The sequence below is a fragment of the Phyllostomus discolor genome, chromosome X, assembly GCF_004126475.2.
Source record: "Phyllostomus discolor isolate MPI-MPIP mPhyDis1 chromosome X, mPhyDis1.pri.v3, whole genome shotgun sequence".
Classification (NCBI taxonomy): Eukaryota; Metazoa; Chordata; class Mammalia; order Chiroptera; family Phyllostomidae; genus Phyllostomus; species Phyllostomus discolor.
In genome coordinates this window covers 71503420-71524377 of record NC_050198.1, presented here as the reverse complement: position 1 = coordinate 71524377, position 20958 = coordinate 71503420, and the positions used below count along the sequence as shown (strand labels likewise).

Genomic DNA, 20958 nt, shown 5'->3' with positions numbered 1-20958 from the left:
ACTGGGTATGTGTACAGGGGAAACTTCAGTGAACATCACCTGTTTACTGAGGCAGGTTTGGACATGTGGCTTTAAACCTCTCTGATGAACAAAAGTGAGTCTATTTGTGGTTATATAATTTTCTTTGAAATTTATGACAGGCAGGCTTACAACAAAGTTAAAAATTCTTTGTCCAAGTCACCACGAAAAGCAAGATTCATATCCACTAATTACATTTTTCTCACTTTCTTTAACAAACCTGGTGTCCTATAATGAGCTACTAAGCGTGAGACACATTTCATCCCAACATTGATGGGTTGCCAAGGAGACTCCACTGCTACTCTGCACAAGCTCATGTTTCCCCTCCTCCTTTGTGCTAAAAGGAAGGGAAAATTGTGGGTCAAGCGCAAGATGCTAGGGATAGAGCCTATAGATGCAGCCTAATAATAGAGATGTGAAGCGAACAATATGTTCTCTCTCTATTCCATCCATCAGCAGCAAAAAGTACTTGAGTTCAAATGATAAAATGTGGTTTTACACTAGAAGGAATACTAGCATCCAAAAACAGTCAGAATATCCCTCCTTGCAAAAATCCAAGGGAAAGACTAAGGGAAATTGGCATCTACCTGACAGGTCCAAATGTCTTCTATCCCTAGCATCATTGGAGTCAGATTTCCCTAAAAAGAGAAACTGCTATTCTGAACAGAATTGTTCCTTGTAGTGACCCCAATCAGCGGTAAGGGTAGTTACTTCACAGAGTTACAAACTTTTGGACTCCTAGAAACTATTTGTTATTTCTCTTCCAGTACTGTGCCATTGAATCTTGCATAAAATCCTGGAACTCTGGTTCTTTGTGGCTTTTCTCTCTGCAGTCAGTATCATCAGTGTCACTCTGCTTCCTCATTCTCTTCACCCGATGTTCTGAGTCAGTCTGTGCAAGGAAGGATCCTGCACAGAGGATAAGCTGTGTGTAGCAGTTCCTGTGTCCAAGGCTACAGAGCCCATATCTTCCCAAAGGTGTTCCAGTTTTTCTTTCTGCTGCTAGCTCTGTGCAATAGTCAGTGATTTCTTCAAACGTTCATATTCAGGATGAAACTCCCTTTCATATTCTTCTGCAGCACTGGTGACTTGCACAGAGTCCATCTAAGCCTGTATTCAGAACAGCAGACACACCTACAAATCTGAGTGAGCTGTGAAACTCATTTAACACCAAGCTCATTGAACATGTCAGGTTACTGACATATTTAGTCTCCTGATTCAAGGCATCTTGGAAAGACTCAAAATTTTTTACATCCATTCCATTGCAAAGCTATAGTCAATGATGTCAGTTTTATTACGACCACAGTGAAAGGAAGCTTGGTTTTTGTACAAGATACTACAGGCATAGAGCATATTGGACATGAGAGTCACTGAGTTGGTACTTCCTCGTGTGTCCTTTACATATATGACAGTTGTTGGAATTGAGGATGCCAGGGCTTTGGTGATGATTCTCCCAGAAGCTGACCAGGTGAATACTTCAATCTGCCTAGGTGTGTCAATCAAATCATATTTAGACATGTTCTGGGCCTTCTCAATAAGTGTCATCACCTGATCAAATCTGGTAGCAAAGAGATTGAGTGAGGTCACTATGCCACTGCTGGGCCCAAGTCCATATTTCGTGAGTTCTTTATACTTCGCAATGTCACACATATCAGTATTGGCAGGGAAGGGAACCTCTTGCACAGCTGTGTCCAGGTTGATCACAAATGGTGCAGAGCCTCGGCTATGCAGATGTCCTATGAGCCTCTCCAATAAAACTGTGTCCCATGAAAGCACAAACCTTGACAGCCTCATTTTCACTGTATCCCCTGTGCCTGTGTTTGAGTCAAACTGATGACAACTACCAAGCAGCAAGATTTCAAGTGCTCCTGTAATGCATTTAAAAAACCCCATCTATTGGGCTTTTTCTTAAAATAGGACACACCTGTATTCGAAACATTCCTGAAAGTAGTCTGGTGATGATGTACCACTAATTTGCCCTTCATTTGTTAAGAATATGGTGTTCCTTTTAGGCCAGCTAGATTGGATTAGTGATTCGATGTTTCAGTGGTTACATGAAGAGCATGTTTGTAAAAGTTTAGCTTTCTTTTGGCATACAAAGGAGTTCAGAAATGTTTGCCAACCTCCCTGCAAAGGAGTCCTGCAAAGTCTAATTTAAAATAATCACCAGTTCCCATATCATCAAATATAAAATACTGTAAAGTCTTTAAAGGGTAATGGGATCAATGACTCGTTGCAAAAGTATGAAATGAAATGATGTGCATCTGGGGTCTCTATCATAATGAGAGAGAAATCACCCTTATTAGCATGGAGTCTATACCCTATAATATTCCCCATATATACTGAATATGAGCTCAACATCAGACCTGGTATTTTGTGTAAAGCAAAAAGAGCCCAAATTCATGATACATAAAGAGAATCAAATAATCACTTTGTGTGAGCTTTGCTTGAGCAGTGAAACAAGCCATGGTGTATTAGAATGTGGTGGTCCTTTTGCCTTAAAAGTCCTATATTTGATAAATACTATCTATTTCTTTTATCCCACATAATTCCATTTCTTTGGTAGTTTTCACTAATGCCACATTAGTTATGTCATTGCTGGCAGGAAGAGCAAGGCCTAAAAATAAGACTGATTTTGGATGCATGGATGGATGGATGGGAGCAAAGGAAAAAGAATGCCCTTAATATGTGACAGGCTTGCATTTGAAAAAAAATTAAATACTTTGATCTAGTGATGCAACTCAACATATTGAATGGGGACACTCTAATTTTCAAAACCCCAACCTCATACCATCAGAGGGGAAAAAGGAAAAACTTCTCCTAGCTTGATGGTAGACAGTACTGGTATTGAGAATGTTTTCCATTTTTACCACTCTAAAGTATTTGCCTCTAAAAAAAAAGACTTCAGCCTGGTTGGTGTGGCTCAGTGGATTGAACACTGGCCTGTGAATCAAAGGATCAAGGGTTCCATTCCTAGTCAGGGCACATACCTGGGTTGCCAGCAGGTTAGGTCACTGGTGAGGGGGCAAGTGAGAGGCAACCACACATTGATGTTTCCCTCCCTCTCTTCCTCCCTCCCTTCCCCTCTGTCTAAAAATAAATAAAATCGTTAATAAAAAGTATTTTAAAAGGAAGCTTCAGGGAATACTGCCCATTCTCCATTCCAGTGCAATCCAATAGAAGTACAGGGTCTGGCACAAATAAGCCCCTTTTTTATAACAAAACCTTCTACTACAAAATCATAAGCACATAATTCTGTAACAATAATATCACACTTAAGCACACCATATGGCATTTTAGGTGAAATGTGCAAATTAAAACTATAAATTGTTACACCTATATTACCCTACTAACCACACTCAAGCAGGCATCACTTCTTCCAGACACTGTATAATGTGAGCCCTGTGTAGTTTTGAAGCTGCATTAGTAGCCACATTAACAAAGTAAAAAGACAGAGGTGAAATTACTTATAGAATTATCTTTTATTTAACACAGCATATCCAAATTATTGTTGTCTCAACATGTAGTCAACAGAATATAGTTTATTCTTTTTTAATTCACTCTTTGAAATTCAGTATGTATTTTACAGTTACAGCAAAAGGTCGAAACAATTCCATAAGTGTGAGGACCCTACTCCACCCTCATAGGACTTATGAATGGGAGAAAACTTCATTTCTTCTAAAAGTCCCATTTATTTTTCTGGTTGTATTGAATGCTATTGAAATTGCAACCTGACTTTTAATAGGCCACAGGCCATCTCCTTGCATGAGTTCAATCACTGGATCTTCGTTATCAAAATTAAATCATTGGGCCCTGGCTGGTGTGACTCAGTGGACTGAGCGCTGGCCTGCAAACGAAAGAGTTGCTGGTTCAATTCCCAGTGTAGGACACATCCCTGGGCTGTGGGCCAGGTCTCCCAGTAGGGGGCGCGCGTGAGGCAATCACAGACGGTTCTCTCCCTTTTTCTCCCTCTCATCCCCTCTCTAAAAACAAACCAAGTTAAATAATTGGATGGAAAGCAAATTACACATTAGACCCCTTAGCTTTTTTCTTAGATTAAACTGAACCAAACTGCTCCTGTCATTGATTTTAATACTCACTAATCCTTCTCTCCATCTGTCTTTTGGATATATTTGTAGTCACAAAGCAGCTGCTAGTCTTGCCTTTGCACATCACATTCAACACTGTCATCTCTCCAGTTCTTAACTAACCCTTCCCCTGTATCCTTTTCTAAAATGATCCAGCCATGGCTTCTGAATGAGTAACCTTTAAAAAGTCAAAAATCACCTGGCTTGAAGGTGACTAATAACAGAAAAGGTTCAGATCTCAGGTCCAGTTTCAAAACTTATACCCTGCTAAAGAGGGAAACAAAAACAATCTCAGAATGACAGACATTGTGCAAGCAACAGCCCACTCTTATGCAATCACATCCCACCCATATTTCCCACTGTGGACCAGAGGCTTGGCAACTTTATTTCTCTCCACTAACCCATAAACAAAGATGGTAATGCTACTGTGGGCCGAGGTTAACATTTTTATGAAAAATGAGGGGAGATTGTCTGCAAAACAGGCTTTGCAGTCAGGCAGGACTAAGTTCAAATCCCAATTTTGCCACTTATTAATGGGCATCTTCAGAAAAGTTGTATAATCTTCCTGGTGCCTTAGTTTCTTCATTTGTAAAATGAGAATTAAAATCTACCTCACGGACTCATCATAAAAATTAAGCAAGATATGGAAGTAGAACTTCTGCATATTGTAGGTACTCAGGGAATGTTATTTCCCTTTCCCTCTTACAAGTTTAACTACTTTAAACAGTTAAATATGTGCCGATCCTTTTCATTAAATATCTTGATGGTAAAATATTAAAATATTGATGTGAATAACAGCTGGTATTGAATATTCAAATTCACAAGGGAATGCCTTAATTAATAGTTTCAGATAACATCTGAACATTTAATCTGTGCCATGTAATAAAATAGCTCTTCCTCAAACATCTTTTTTTAATAAAGCAAACCTTTTTAAGGAAAAGTTCAGAAGTTGCTTTTAGAACACGTTCCCTTTTCACAACAAATTAGAAATCATAGGAGCCAAAATTGCCCATATCGGTATGGTTTCTGGCCCCTCACACTTTAATCAAGATGTTTCTCTTTATATTGGCAAAAATTACTGGTTAAAGTGAGACTCCTGCATCCCAAGTGAATGTACCTGGGCATTTAGTTCTGAGAGAGCATTGGGATTGACAACGCCCAGAAGCTAATGAGGCCAAGTGCCTTTTCTCAGACCTCTGCATTTGGAAGAAGTGAAGTCACTTTGTGGACTCCTTTTAAAACATTTTACAAAACAAACATTTTAGCTTGTAAAACACAGCATAAGTACAGGATAGCTGTCCAAGTTTTTATTACATTTTAGCCCCTACTATTTTTATTATTATATGCGCTGCTGAAGCGAGAACAAGCCCCTACTATTTTTGAAACAGAACAAAGCATTGCAGTAAAAAAAAAGTATTTTCTGGTCATGTGTTTTTTGAAAGCTATTGAAGAGATATTAATTTGATGGGTTAGAGATTGCTGTAATCCCACTAAATGAAGCTCTTTCTACCTCTATATTCAAATACTTTTCAGGTTGAACTTTCTTAAATGTAAAATGCTTACACAAGCAAACTTTAGAACAGTCTTAGTCACACAAAAGCATACTTTTTCCTCATTTTGGATAAGTCAACTCTAAAAAATCTGTCCAGAGCATACAGGGCAAAAAGGACTTCCCCCATCCTTCTTACCTTGCCCAGTCTAGTCTCCATGTGTAAGTAAACAGTGGATTTTGTCATTAAAACTGAATTTTCAGTGTGGTAGCATTAGAACTGATGAAAACAGTATCCACAGTAACAAGTATACATGAAATCTTTCTGAAAATTTTGTTAAAATGTCAATATGCAGAAATAAAAATTTTAAGCCCCACTGACAGGGAAGCAAAACTAGAAGAAAGTGTATGCACTTTTAAAAGTTGTCTCAAATTTAAGCCCATTCAAGGACTTTTAACAGACAGTGTTACTCTAACATGCAGTTTTATCATGAAATCATCTTACCGGTTTGAGTCTTCAAGCCTCAGGGCTTCATCATGCATTGGCTTAGAAAGACAACCCCAGCATTTAGGGACAAAGACAGAAAATATCCCATTTTGAAACAAGTTGGTAAGAATAAAAATAGATTGTCTGACCTCAAAAGTCTCCCCAATAGTTTTCCCAAGGAAATTTGATGTTTTTTAGGCATATGTTTGCAGAAGTGGCACTCTCTCCGAGCAAGTGCTTAATTAAAACCAGTGATTTATTGTTTAAAATCCAATCTTTTCCAGTTATGATTGTGAAAATCAGAAAATATTGCTTATATCAACATAGAAGAAAGTTAATAGCTATCATTGGTAATCAAGTCTTATGATAAAATAAAATTAGAAGGAATGAACAGTAAATCTTTGTATGTTTTAAATTTATGGGTATGGTAGAGTTATGAGAATACTTACAATGAGCTTGAAAGGAGTGGGATAAATGACTATGCCTTAGAAGTCCACTACGAGTATATTCACACATGTGCTGAAATTAAAGGATTTTAAAATTGGGGAATGGAACAAGAAAAGCAATAAAATTATGATGTGGAAATCATTATTTGTTTGACTTTTAAAATGTGATTTCTTAAGTGTATCAGATAAGTACTTAGTTAACATTGCACAATAGTGAGAGGCATGTCATTCTCCATAACAATTAGTTATCAGTAGAAATTATTTCACTAATTGATGTTTTATTTCTCAAGGTGTTTAAGAATAGAACGTGGCGTTCTTTAATTTTTCACTAATTTAAATTAAACTAATTTAATAGTACTAATTAGTTTATATGTTTTTATCAATTTTTCTTCCCCATGACCTGTTCTAATGAATGTGATATTAGGAGAAAATCCCAGTAAGTCATGTCCCATATCTCTTTCCATACATAAATTATATTCCCAAGAGGGCCAGCCTCTTCAACCAAGCAACCAGCCTGCCTAGTAGTCTCAACAGATTTAAAAAGTGGTTCTCAATCTTGTTCATTCACTCCTGTTCTGATGGCATTATAGTCCTTTACAAGTACTTAATTTGTTTAAATACAATAGCAAACAAATCAGTATTATAGTTCACTATAGCTACTCTTTTACCTGCTATGAAAAGTATGATAAAGTATACCAAGTATAAAAACATATAATACAAAATATACATTTACATGTGTCAGTCTCCATGTTGACAGGCATGATTTCATTAGGAACTATCGCTGAGACTCGGATTTTGAGAATAGAATTATATTTAGTCTAATTTTTATTGCCTTACAGTTAATAACACTAAACATAAGTGTTCTGAAGGGCTTTAAAATATATATTGCAATGGCCCAATTCTTACAAGTATTGAATAACTTGAATAACTTTCTGAATGCTTGAGACTTCAGAAGTGATGGTTATATTGACATAGAATGCATATATATTCATTTTTTTCCTTTCATTATAAGTCAGTTTTAGTGGATAATCCTTTAGAAATTGGAACATTTTGAGTTTCCTGAAGAGCCTTGAGAGATATAGTCTCAGCATTAAGGAACTTAGATAAACCAAGTTAACACATTTACACTTTGGGTACACATTCATTTATAGTCCCATTAATAGTCTCAAAATGAAAAAGTAAACTATTATAATTAAACACCTCTGCAAATTTAGTTATTTGGCATTCTTATAATCTTCTGAAGTACTGTGCTTAGAAATACTGTATCCTCAGTAGCTAATGTATACATAGAGAGGGAACTTGGGTGGATATTATTATCTGACAAATGCTATATGACCTTCTATTTTGGGGTCTATCAGATACCTCAAACTGAAATGTTTATGACTACTCCTGGGATAAATCCAGCTGCCTGTTTTGGGTCCAGAATATTAAGAAAGGAAAAACACAGCTGCTGAACAGAATACCACCAAACCACTATAATAGATAGTCTGCTTAGAAAACTGTTGATCAGTCCTTTATATTAATACACAATGGGACAACTATCTGAGTTGGAATTCTGAATTGTTGAAACTCCAAGGCATCTGGAGTTGTTTTAACCTTATCACATTGAATACAATTGAAGGAGCATTTTTATATTTGGTTCATGTGTAACTTGCAGATTTTGATAACTAAAATTAGAAAAGTATTAGTAACTTCCTACTGGCTTTATAAATTGATATTGGTATTGGGCTACCACCACTACCCAGATTTTTTAACATGTAAATTTACTCAGTAGACTTGGAAACTCCTTAAGGGAAAGGGCCACTTTGTGCCACATCACCTAAAACCTAGGACACATTCAATGTCCACTGAGCTGAACTGACCTTGTCTAAGTAAAAGTGTGTCAGATATAAAGAAATGGCTAGACTGTAGGTTGACTTGACATAAAATTAATTTTAAGACTAAAAATGAACTGAAGACACATTGTCTGAATGAAAACAGGGTCTCCCTATATTCCTACTCTCAGGAATGTGGGTAAAGTAGATTTCCTTTAAGAAGAGTGCCTGAAGAGGCTTACATATCTGTTAGTTTAACCTATTTGAATTGGGTTCCCTGCATCACCTAAAGTTTAGAAACTGATAAGGCTCCCTAATTTAACCTGATTAACACGCGTGACCTGAGGCCTCAGGCCCAGGGGAAGCAAGAAACAATACATATTTAGTCCACATCACCAAGGCAATGCAATGTCCCTCAGCACAATAGAAAAAAACAAGCACAGATGTTGATGTTGAATATTTAAAAAGTATTCCCTATACCCACTGTAACAGTAGTTAGAAATAAGGATAAATTATTTCAGAAACCAAGGCCATAAAATATTTTAATTTCTCTAATATATGTGTATGCTTTGTTTTTTATTACTAACACTCCATAGGCAATTTGGGTCAATTAAAATTATCTTAGCACCAAAAACAAAGTTTCAAATTTAGTCTTGACACTAATGACTCAGATCTTCTCCTTTTAAGAATACAAGGAGCTATAGGCCTCAAATACAGTCCCTCCTCCCCCAAATGGGGAGATCTCTGAATTTCACACTGGTAAATCAGCATAAAATGAGATTATCTGTTGAAGAAACCTATCCTGAGAGATGGTTTATAAATGTATTAGTAGTAACAGTATTTATACTTGTATCCACCAGGCATAATAAAATATAATAGGGAAGGCTATAAAATGTAACTTTCATAACAAGGGAACATATTCAACAGAGAACTTAAAAATAGAGGAGGTAAAAATATTAGGGTTCCTCTCCAGGCTATGAAACCGAGTATGGCAGACAAAAATTCTAATTGATGATGAAGCAAGAAAACCTCTCTCCAAACGTTGCCCCAGCCCAGATGAAATTATTTCCCCAAATTATCAACCTTCCTTTGCTTTTTGCCATGTTCACCAAGAAATTTCTAGTATACGAATTGTTTCCCCTCAGCAGACTTATCACTATAAATTAATACATCTACATTCTAACATGAGACTCTTCAAGTCTTACAAATTTCATTAGTGGGAAATCATTTCTCGCTCTGAGAGCCAGACCCTGGAACTATGACCTTCACCTGTGTTACATTTTGGGCAGCCCAGCTACAACAGCCAGCTAAATGCCCTCTCTCTTTTTACTGTCTCTCACCTTTCTCACCAACTTCTTTTTAAATATATTTTGATTATGCTTTTACAGTTGTCCCATTTACCCCCCTTCATTCCCCTCCACCCTGCACACCCTCTCCCACCCACATTCCCCCCTACTTTAGTTCATGTCCATGGGTTGTAAGACCTTTAGCTTCTACATTTCCCATACTATTCTTGCCCTCCCCCTGTCTATTTTCTACCTACCATCTATGCTACTTATTCTCCGTTCCTTTTCCTCTCTCTCCTCCTCCCACTCCCCTGGTGCTAACCCTCCATGTGTTCTCTATTTCTGTGGTTCTGTTCCTGTTCTAGTTGTTTGCTTAGTTTGTTTTTGGTTTTGTTTTAGGTGTGATTGTTAATAATTGTGAGTTTGCTGTCATTTTACTATACATGTTTTTTATCTTCTTTTTCTTAGATAAATCCCTTTAACATTTCATAAAATAAGGGCTTTCACCAACTTCTAACTGTAACACAGGTCACCACAATCTTGTAAATGTCTGTATCCATCTGAAAAATAAAACCACATGTCACATATTCATAAACATCCAAGTAAAGATGTCTGAGACACTAGAATGACAGCAAGATTATTAGGAAAAAAGTCTATTATCACTGTATAAGTTCATAACTGCTCATATAACTCCCAAAACTGCTTACTGATATTACTGAGGTAGGTCTGTGGTCTTTCTATGCCACTTATGATAGGAGATACATATTCTTTGAAGAATACAGTGGGAACCCAAATCTGGAAGTTCAGGGCATCTATATAGTGTTGAGAGAGCACTAAATGAATGGAACCTGAATCTGATTAAGCTTATCTGTTTATAGACTAGACAGGAGGCATAAAAACAAGTTAAATTACTTTACAGTGATATAATTGACAAAATCCAGAATGTCAGAGGAAATTCTGTAAGACAAAACAACTAAATATCTTAAAGAGGAAGAGACGGAGGGGGAACTTACTAATTAAAAGAGCTTTAGCCCTGGCTGGTGTCACTCAGTTGACTGAGCACTAGATTATGAACCAAAGGGTCAAAGGTTCAATTCCCAGTCAGGGCACATGCCTGGGTTGCAAGCCAATTCCCCAGCATGGGGTATACAAGAGGCAACCACATACTGATATTTCTCTCCCTCTTTCTCCTTCCCCTCTCTCTAAAAATAAATAAATAAAATCTTTTTTTAAAAAAAGAGAGATTTAAATAACAATCAAATGCAATAAATGGATTTTGGTACCTATTTCAAGCAAACCAACAGTTAAAAAAGAGACAAGTACATTTGTCACATATTTGGACACAGTCCAGATATTTGCTCATATTTTAAAAAATTAATTTTTAGATGTGATAATGATATTTTGGTTATTTTTTTTATAAAAAGAAAACCACTTCTCTTTTAAAGATACATATTAAAGTAATTATGGATAAAATTATATATCTGAGATTTGATTCAAAATAATTAAGGAGCAGAGTGTGAAGGAATAAGTGAGATATAGATGAAATAAGACTGGCCATGAACTGAACCTAGGTGATGGATACAGAAAAGGCACATTATACTATTCTCCCCATACTTTTGTATGTTTGGAATTTTCCATAATGAAAAATTAAAAAACAACAAACAACACACAGGAAACAGAAGGGGCACTTCCAGGTGCCCTGGGGTAATGGGACAAAATTCAAAATTCTCAAGAAGTTGTCAGAATCTCTGGAGGGGCCAGCCATATACTGGCAAGTTCCTTTATCAGTCTAAAAAAGGACATGAAGCTGTCTTGAATTTGGTTACTTACCAGATACCTTTTAATGTCCGAGTTTGTTACCCAATTTGAACTTGAGTTTAAAACAAACTAAAATAATTTGAGTTTAAGAAAAACTAAAATAATTTTTGAAGTGAAAAGAATTTTAGCATCTGTTGAATTTATTCAGCATAATCAAAGAGGCACTGTCTTCATGATGTGATACACAGACACAAACACCGATACAGCACAATATCCATATTAGTCAAAGTGCATTCCTTCTGATACTCATTTATATGTCTTCATATGCCACAGCCCATCATTTAAATAATGGATATTTTCAATGCCAATTCCTTTGTTGACCTTCTCACTATAGAAGGAAAAAACACATAAATATATTGTTACACATTTTTATAGGCTTATTCATGGTACATATAATTCAACGTGCATAGCTGTTTTTTAGTTATTGAGCTACATGTAGGGAATTTATTTATATTATACTCATTACTGTCTACATTAAACTACATTACTCTGGGGAAGTTCATATCAAAGTGACTCTAGTGATCTAACTAGTGGGTCTATAGAAACAGAGTAATAATATGTCACCATATTATTATAGGTGACATAGGAGAACATCAAAGTGTTACAACTAAGCCTCAAACAAAATTAACAGGAATAATGTGGTCTTCAAATGAGTTGCAAAATTTTTTAATATATTGACTACATTATGATAATGTATCTTTAATAGTCCCTTAATATTCTATATCACCAGGTCAAAATATAAGAAAAATGCTTTGTAGTGCCAAACTATGTCACTGTTTTAAAAATTAGTAGCAAATGCCCTGGCTGTTGTGGCTTGGAGGATTGAGTGCTGGCCTGCAAAAAGAAAGGTTGCCAGTTCCATTTCTGGCCAGGACACATGCCTGGGTTGAAGGCCAGGTCCGCAGTTGGGAATGTGAGAGGCAACCCATCAATGTTCCTCTCACACATTGATCACAGATGGATGTTTCTCTTTCTCCCTCCATTCCCCTCTTTTTAAAAATAAATAAATAAACTCTTTAAAAATAATAACAAATAAAAATTAGTAGCAAAACATCTTTCCCTCCACTTAATTTAAATCACACTAAATTAAAAATTCCTAAAATGTCCCATGCATATAAAACAGCTGTATCGGCACACAGGTTCTTTTCAGAGTGTTTAAGAAAGAATGCACTCAATATGTTTCACTGGCTCCCTAAGTGCTAGAAAAAATGAAAAATGAGGCTTCTGGGCTTACATATGTGTAAGATGTGGTATGAATGTGAGCAAATTTCACCTGTAATTCTGATGCTTCCTGCATAGGTCACTCACATCTCAAAAGCTAAGGGGGCTAACGTGAGACTTACATATCTTCTGCAGACATCTTCATGACTCCAACACATAGAGCATGCTGTTTTCCTTCTGCCATGATGGCCTTAAAACACACAGTTAAGAACTATTTATCAAAATGCCTTGGAGAAGGAGTGTCAAATAATGATCACATTACTAGTTAAGCCATTTTGAACCCATCTGATATCCTCGCCTACACCATCAACTCCTTGAGGGCAGGGACCTAGCAGAGTATATGGGCATCCTGTGAATACTCAATAAATGCTAACTGAATGAATCTAACAATCATTCTTGGTTTTTAAGTCAAATGTTAATTCTATAACCCAATGGCGACAAAACCAGAATAAGCCATACAAAAAGGAGATGAAATTTCTTGCACATATTAAAAACTGTGAAATAAATATCCATTTTTCTAGTATCTTAATAACTCAATGGTAGTCTTATGTAAAAGACACAGTAAAACAATAATTATATTTCTCATCTCTCTTTAAGAGCCCAATGTTAATGTCAACCTGTCTAGAACATTCAGAACATTCTTGGTTATCATTTGACACATCTAGAATGTTACAAACTGCAGTGCATATTTTTAAAAGTAAAGGTTCAAGGATACAGAGTAACTGTCTGTACTAGCTTTACAACTTTCTAAAAGTCTATAGTGATTTCAAAATAAAAATTATTTTAAAAGTAAAGGCTAGGTACTAGGAAAATTTTACATTTAAAGGAACTTCAGAACTAAAATCTTACAACACTTAAAAAATTCATAAACCTTAAAAGGTAACCTATTTTTACAGAATACTTTCTCCACTGATTTTCAATTCATTCATTCAATATTCCACAGATGAATTTGAGTACCTCATACATCACCAGTATTTATATGAATACAAAATGTTCCTAAAATATAAACATACAGCTTATACTACCCCTTAGATACAACTGCCACAACAGAGGACAGCCTCCTTTTGCGCACAGGACACATTCTTGAGCTCATTCCAATGGCCTTCCACTCCACAGTGATTTCCCCATTCCTACCAAGTATGGGGTTTTCTTCTCACCTTTAGGGAAATGGGCACTTTATGACAAAGAAGATGGTCTCCTGTCCAGACTGGTTGGCAAAAACCTACTTAATCTAGAGTATAGGTGAAACAGCACCATAGAAATGGAAATAATGCAGAATTGTTCAGCTATATCATGAGTTGAATAGATCCTTAAGGACTATGTGGGACTTTAACATTTCTCTTTGAGAAATCATGTTCTGAGGCCCAAACAACCAACTTAAAATGAACTTTATAATAAAAATTGAGAATTGCCAATATTTCCCACTACTCACTTCTAACTCTCTACCTGGTACCCAAGTTCTTTTCCCTTTTGAGTGCTTTTACTCCAATGTATCTGGGTAAGTCACACATAAATGTAGCAAACTGATGTCCAAAGAAGTTATCCAATCATATCAGTTATATCCTCCCCATTAATAACCAAGAGTTTTACACTGTATCCTGAATCTGATAACATTAGGTCCTAACTGAGCTGAAATGCAGCTAGGACTCTTTGATTACTTGTTCTCATTTAACCTCTAAGATAAATCACAATTTAGTCTCAAGAAATGATGTTACTTCCCACATCTTCAAATATAACCAGAAAAGCATGAGATAATAGTAACAGTAACCTCCAAAAAAGCACATCTAATGTTCCTTTGGATGGTAGATCTTTCACTAATAACATGAATACACTTTTTTTTTTCAATGTTATAGCCTGAGGATACAACAATCGTATCTGCTGCAGCAGGGTAAAGTTTAGCTCCAGGAGAAGTTAAGCCTGGACACATGATATTTGCTCCACTGAGTACAAATTTGATGGCTCCTTTATCAACCTGCTGGTGTGGCAGGATAAAAGGATCTAGAAGAAAAGAAATACATCACATAAATTAATAAGACTAATGATTCACCAGAACAAAAGGCAAAGAACAAGAACAAATATTTTCCAAAATTACAGTACTCTGACAAATGAAAAGAAAAAAAAAACCCTCAAATACCATCCTTTACTTATCAAATTAGTAAATATTTTAAAGAAAAGTTCTTTCCAGTGCTAGCAATAGTGTAGGAAAACTGCCATTCCCATATACTGCAAGAAGGCTTATAAGTCAATACAACCTTTCTTTAGGACAACTTGGCAACATGTATCAACAGCCTTGAAAAGTTTCAAACTCTCTGACTCAGTAATTCTACTCTTAAGACTTTATCCTAAGGAAAAAAAATGAAAGACATAATATATTTAGGTAGAGATATTCAATGCAGCACTAATATTTATAATAGAAAAAAGTGGAATCAACTTAAATGTCTAACAATAAAGAGAAATTACTTAAGGTGTATCTACAACATCTACATACTAGAGCCATGTTTTTGAAGAATACATAATTACCGTGGGAAATGTTCATAATATAATGTTAAAAAAAACAATAAAAATCAACCAAAAATATCACTGGTTTCTATGGGTCTGTCAGGGGGAGGGAGATAAATAGGTGAAGCATAGAGGATGTTTAGGGAAGTGAAACTATTCTGCATGATAGTTTAACAGTGAACATTATGCATTTGGCAAAACCCACAGAATGTACAACACAAAAAATGAACCCTAATGTAAACTATGGACTTTGTTATTAATAATGTATCAATATTGGTTCATCAGTTGTAATAAATATATCACATCAATGCAAGATATTAGTAACAAGAGAAGGGTGAGTATATGGAAACTCTTTACTTTTTGCTCAGTTTTTCTGTAAACCTAAAACTGCTCTAAAACATATCTAATAATTTTTTAAAAACTATAGAGAGCCCAATTGAAAAAGCAAAAATAGATACATTTACACACACAGACATATACGGCACAGGAAATAATTGCATGGAAGTATACTGATATATTTACAATGGTTAACAATAGATCATGGGAATACAGGTGATTTTATTTCTATATTTTCCAAATCCCTAGAATAAACACATATTCCTTTTGTAATCTTAAAAGATATTTTTGTCATATGTTTGTCTGCAAATAATTAATAACCTAACAATTAAAGGATCCCAGGAGGATTTAAAACAATGTCTCTGGGAAAAAACTGCTTAGGCCTCTCAGGGCTCTCCAGGAATAATGCCAACAATAATTGGTAAAATTTATTCACTTTAATGTTTTACCATTAGCCCTCCAACTCACCAGATAACAAATAAGTATTTTTCCCTATCAAGGCTCCAAATTAATTTAAACACGATCCAAATTAATTTAAACAACTTACTGTTAAAAAGGAATCTGAATGAATACACTTACTATTCATAAGCCATAATTTGTTTTCTTGATCTCCATCCTCATTAATAGCTGCCCTTTAATAATAATGATGATGACAACAGTGGTACTAGTGGACATTGTTTAAACAGCTACTACATTATTATAATGGCTATCATCTAGTGAGCACTTACTGTGTTGCAGGCATTGTGTTAGGTACAGTACATGACTACCTCATTCAATCCTCACAACTCTGGGAGACTTAATATACAACTATGTCCATTTTAAAAGATAAAGAAAAAAGGCTTAAATGGATTAAATGATCTAACAAAAATGACATGGACTGGGAATTGAACCCGGGTCTGCCTAACTCCAAGTTCATGCTTTTAACCACCATATTATCCTGCTTCTTGTACAAGAATAACTTTAAGATGTTCTAAAAGGTTGGTTCCCAGAAAACTACTACTAAATAGGAACATCTTTTTCTTCCAACTTATTAAGATAATAGTTAACATATGGAAAAACTGGGAAGAATAGTTCAATGAACACCTTGGACACTATGCACTCAGTTTCAACCATCGTTCATTAACACTTTGTTATATTTGCTTTATCTCTTTCTATTTAAACACACATATTTTTCCTGTACTACTTTAAATTTCAGACATAATGCTTCACCATAAGGAGCACATACCACCTAAGAATAAACTCATTCTCCTACATAACCACAACACTATTATCATGCCTACAAATTTAACAACATTTCTATATCATACTATAACCAAACCATATGCAAATTTCCCTCAATAGTTCCAAGAAAGTCATTTATATCTTTTTTTTTGGTGGGGGGAGAGTTAGAATTTTGTTTTTCAAACCAGGATCCAATGTAGATTCATACAATATGATTATTTTGTCTCTGTTCTTTTAGTTGAGTAAGAATTAATGTCACTAAGATGTCTTAATGTCACCAAAATATTTTTATTTGCACCAGGACTCAGTTTCTGTCCATATCATAGTCTTTTAACTTCATGAAATGAATACTTAATCAAATAATTATAAATATTCCTTTAGAAATATTAACGTGCTTCACATCTTTCAAGACTTGCCTAACAGCTTTACTGCTCCAGATCTCTGCTTCAACAAATAATTAAAAATTTATCTACTATTACCAAAAATAAAACTCGTTAAGTCACCAATACCACCTACAGAACCCTCCAGTCACTCCCTGCCATTCTGAGTCTTGGCTAGAAGGCCAGATAAACATACTGGTTTGAGAAGCAGAAGTTCTACTTCACAGTTCTGCCTTCTTGGACACAGGGATTTTTATCTTCCTTTGGATTTTCTTTTGTAATGTACTCGATCTAACAATATGTAAAAGTGGGTACATAATAAACATTATTTTGTTTCATAACACCTGATACTCAACTAACAATAACTGACTCCAACACCCTTACATAGAATTATCTCTGGAAGGCAAATCTAGATATAAATTTAAAAGAATTGCTCACAACACCTGTCACAATGTGTGAATATATACTTGTGCAATTACCTAATTGTTGTCTACTCTTCCAACTAGAGTGTTAGTTTCACAGGGACAGGGACCATGTCTGTCTTTGCTTTCCATCATATTCTCAGTACCTAGCTCAGTGCCTAGCACATATTAAGTTCAATATTTGTTGAATGAATGAATGAATGTTTTTGCTTGGGCTTTCAGGAATGCATGAGAAACTGCATTTTTCAGATTTACCACCATATGGGAATTCATTTTTTATATTCCATATTACCTAGTACTAATAAAGAAGTTAATGACCAGATGTCATTTTCAGCTCCTTTTGTCTTTCCATATCCTTAAATACATTGTTTTCTAACAAGACTTACATTTGTGAAGTAATCTTAGGGTTGGATAAAAAGGCCCTTCTCTTTGTCTAAAAAATAGTAACTCTCCATTTACTGTAAGGATCTCTATATGTTCATGGCTGCAAGACAAATGTCACAAAGTACCAAGTTAGATATTTTCTTTCAAAAATGAATATGCCAAATAACCTTTAAATAATGTATAATATGAAACATGCATATACAGAGATACAGTAAGCTTTTAAAAAATTTCAATAAAGCCCTGGCTGGTACAGCTCAGTGGACTGAGTGCCGGCCTGCAAACCAAAGGGTCCCCAGTTTGATTCCCAGTCAGGGAACATACCTGGGTTGCAGGCTAGGTCTCCGGTGGGGGGCACACCAGACATGCAACCACACATTGATGTTTTTCTCCCTCTCTTTGTCCCTCCCCCTTTCTCAAAATAAATAAATAAATAAATAAATAATTTTAAAAAATCAATAAAGATCCAGGCCCCCCTCCAAAAAAAAACCTGTTTAAACTGTTTTACCTATCATACTAGTCAAGTAGAGAAAAGAAAAAAGAAAAAAAATCTGAGCTGCTACAATCAATTTTACTTTATGTTATTATTTTCATTTCATTGCTAGATAATTCAATAGAAGAAACCTCTAAAGTACAATGGAAACAAATTAATTCTAAATAAAAGCATTTAAGTCTGATAAAGAAATCAGTATATAAAGCTATTTTTAAGAAACAGGAAAACATTTGAAAATAGAAATATTGCTTAGTTTTACATATTCTATTTATCTACTTCCATAATCTATCAACAGTTAATGTGAAAAGAATTCCATTTATTTTGAGTGCAGTCTAATGATATGATACTCAGCTACTTACTCTGAGCTTTACATAGAGAAAAATAAAGACTTACCATCGCACTATTTTGACAGGATCTTTCTTAGGCATGATTTGATTAAGCCATGGTTCAATACCTGGAAATTGCTCTATCAGTTGGTTCTTAATACCCTTTATGACTGAGGTTTTCAACTGGATGCAGTTGGATACATTTTCTTTTTCATCAAATCTGCCAAATGATTTTTGCAAGAAAAAAAGGCATTTCTGAGTAGACATATCAGAACAGCTAAAGGTAATGCTGTCACTAGTCATCTATTCCCAAGCAAGAATTCAGATGTCTAAAATAATAATGAAATCAATTGTTTCTAAAAATACCATTTACCTTTTATTCTGTCTTGCAAAACCAATGTCTTACTACAATATTAAATAAAGTGTCATACATACACAATTAGCTGGGAGGGAGGATATGAGGCATATTTCACATTATAATCTGTAATCAGCTACACAAATGCCTTTTCTGGAAAATCTTATTCGTCCCTACCCAGGAAGAACAGGAAGAAAGAGATTTGTTCCTATAACAAAACCTGTGTGGAAAACAAAAGCAAGTCAAAACAAAAGAGTTCTTAAGCTCTGAGATACAGAAGACAAATCCAAATACAACACAGAAAATCAGTCCGTGCTAGGCTATGTAATGTACTGAGATGTTTTTTAAGTGATGGTGATGATTTCTAAAATCCCTATTCATTTTTGCTGAAAATGTCGTGAACAAAACCCACCTTCCTTTGCCCATGTTTCCCCTTTGCTTTTTACGTCTACCAAATCTGGAAGGGAAACCAACTAGGTAGGTTCCCAAGGAATTTTTGTCTTCTTTACACTGAATAGCCAGTCTATGGGACAATCACGCTCTTTTAACCTGGTAGCTAGGCAATAGGCATGACAGCCCGCTTGCTTCCTGTCACCCAGACTCCTTCACTCCCATGACCCAGGAAGTCAAGCCTTCCCTTATTCAGTTCATAACTAATAAACATATGGCAGTGAGTGCAGGCTTCTCCTCTTAGGTAAAGAGGATATACGCCTAAATCACAGTGCAAGGATGTGATTGGTAGAACCCTAGAAATAGAGATAGGATTGTGGGGGCAGGGGCGGGCAAAAGAGAAAGAGGGGTACAGATACAGAAAATAAAGGTGGTAGAGCCAAAACCCGACTGAGGACTAGGGATGGAAAGCTAAGAGAAGTGTTGCAAGTTGCAAGTGAGAGTATAGTACTACAGAAAACCTTGGGGAGTAAGGATGGCAGGGGTGGGGGAGAGAGAAAGAGGATCTTTGCTCTCGCCCTCTTCCCCACCCCCACCCCCACCACCTTTGTGAGCAGCGGATGGAGGCCACAGCATGTCCTTACTTCTTAAACATGATCCAAGGTGAAGGGGGCGACGATAGGGAAGGGCCTGGAATGGGGAAAAAATCGAATTATCAAGGGTCCGGCAGCTCCCCTTACACGAGGAAGGCCAGCACTGACAAACGGAGCTGCAGTCCTCCGGAAAGGGAGACAGGCAGCCGCACTTTACGACTCTCAGTGAAATTTGACTACTTCCGCTCCTCTGAACACGTCGGCGCTTTTGCTGGCCCTTTTTGGGCAACTGATTGCTCTCCTGAGCGGGTAGCTGAAAGGGCGGGACTTGAGAAGGAAGAAGAAGTACAGTAATCATTCTAGATGCAGGGAAAGAAGAATGGAGGGGCGGAGGAATCAAAGTACTATTTATGGCAGTTTCGTCATTACGGATTCCTCAAAGGATCAACATTCTTTCGTGTTTCCTTGAAATCTACTATTCATCGAAACAATTTTTTAGTGCAAAAGCATTTTTGTTCCCTGACACCACCGAATGGATTGGTGCTTGCGGACCAGCATAAAATCAGGCTGACCTACTCTCATGTAAATGTACCAGTGGGCTTCCCAAGTGTAAAAATAAAAATACAGGACATCCAGTTGCATTTGAATTTTACACACACAGCGAAAAAATGTGTTTTCTGAATTTAATTAGGATATCCTGTATTTCTGGCAACCATATTCACTGGCCATGAGTTCCTTCATAGAATTATCCTCTAGGTTGCCATCCCCTGCCTCACCCCAATACCTATAAAATAAGCTACACTACAAATCAAGAAAGACAATGTCCTTGACTGATAGAATGACCTATAGTCCAGCAATGGAAGACTAATCTGATGGAAGAGATAACAGCTAAGGA

At 36.0% G+C, this 20958-nt stretch overlaps 1 protein-coding gene and 1 pseudogene across 2 annotated transcripts; both read right to left on the bottom strand.

Moving 5' to 3' along the window:
• Positions 1–763: 763 nt before the first annotated feature.
• Positions 764–1812, bottom strand: LOC114505517 (annotated as a pseudogene).
• A 9753-nt stretch (positions 1813–11565) lies between these two features.
• On the bottom strand, positions 11566–20301 carry MCTS1 (MCTS1 re-initiation and release factor). 2 transcript variants are annotated; one of them, XM_028523150.2, is made up of 6 exons: positions 20115–20301; positions 18793–18945; positions 17912–18009; positions 14532–14665; positions 12790–12857; positions 11566–11774 (listed from the first exon to the last, which is right to left on the bottom strand). In XM_028523150.2, the coding sequence occupies exons 1-6, from the start codon at positions 20123–20125 to the stop codon at positions 11693–11695; spliced, it is 546 nt and encodes a 181-aa protein (XP_028378951.1). In that variant the 5' UTR covers positions 20126–20301; the 3' UTR covers positions 11566–11692. The 2 variants fall into 2 exon arrangements, with proteins under 2 accessions (XP_028378951.1, XP_035872995.1); XM_036017102.1 differs by lacking the exon at positions 20115–20301 and adding an exon at positions 19493–20008.
• Between the last annotated feature and the right edge of the window lie 657 nt (positions 20302–20958).

Bases quoted from the DNA above. Each gene is read 5' to 3' on its own strand.
- MCTS1 (XM_036017102.1), bottom strand. The intron at 12,858-14,531 runs GTATCCTCAGGC...GTGTGTTTTAAG, and splicing joins CTGCAGCAGATACGATTGTT to GCCATCATGGCAGAAGGAAA. The intron at 11,775-12,789 runs GTAAGTCTCACG...TTCCTTCTATAG, and splicing joins AAGATGTCTGCAGAAGATAT to TGAGAAGGTCAACAAAGGAA.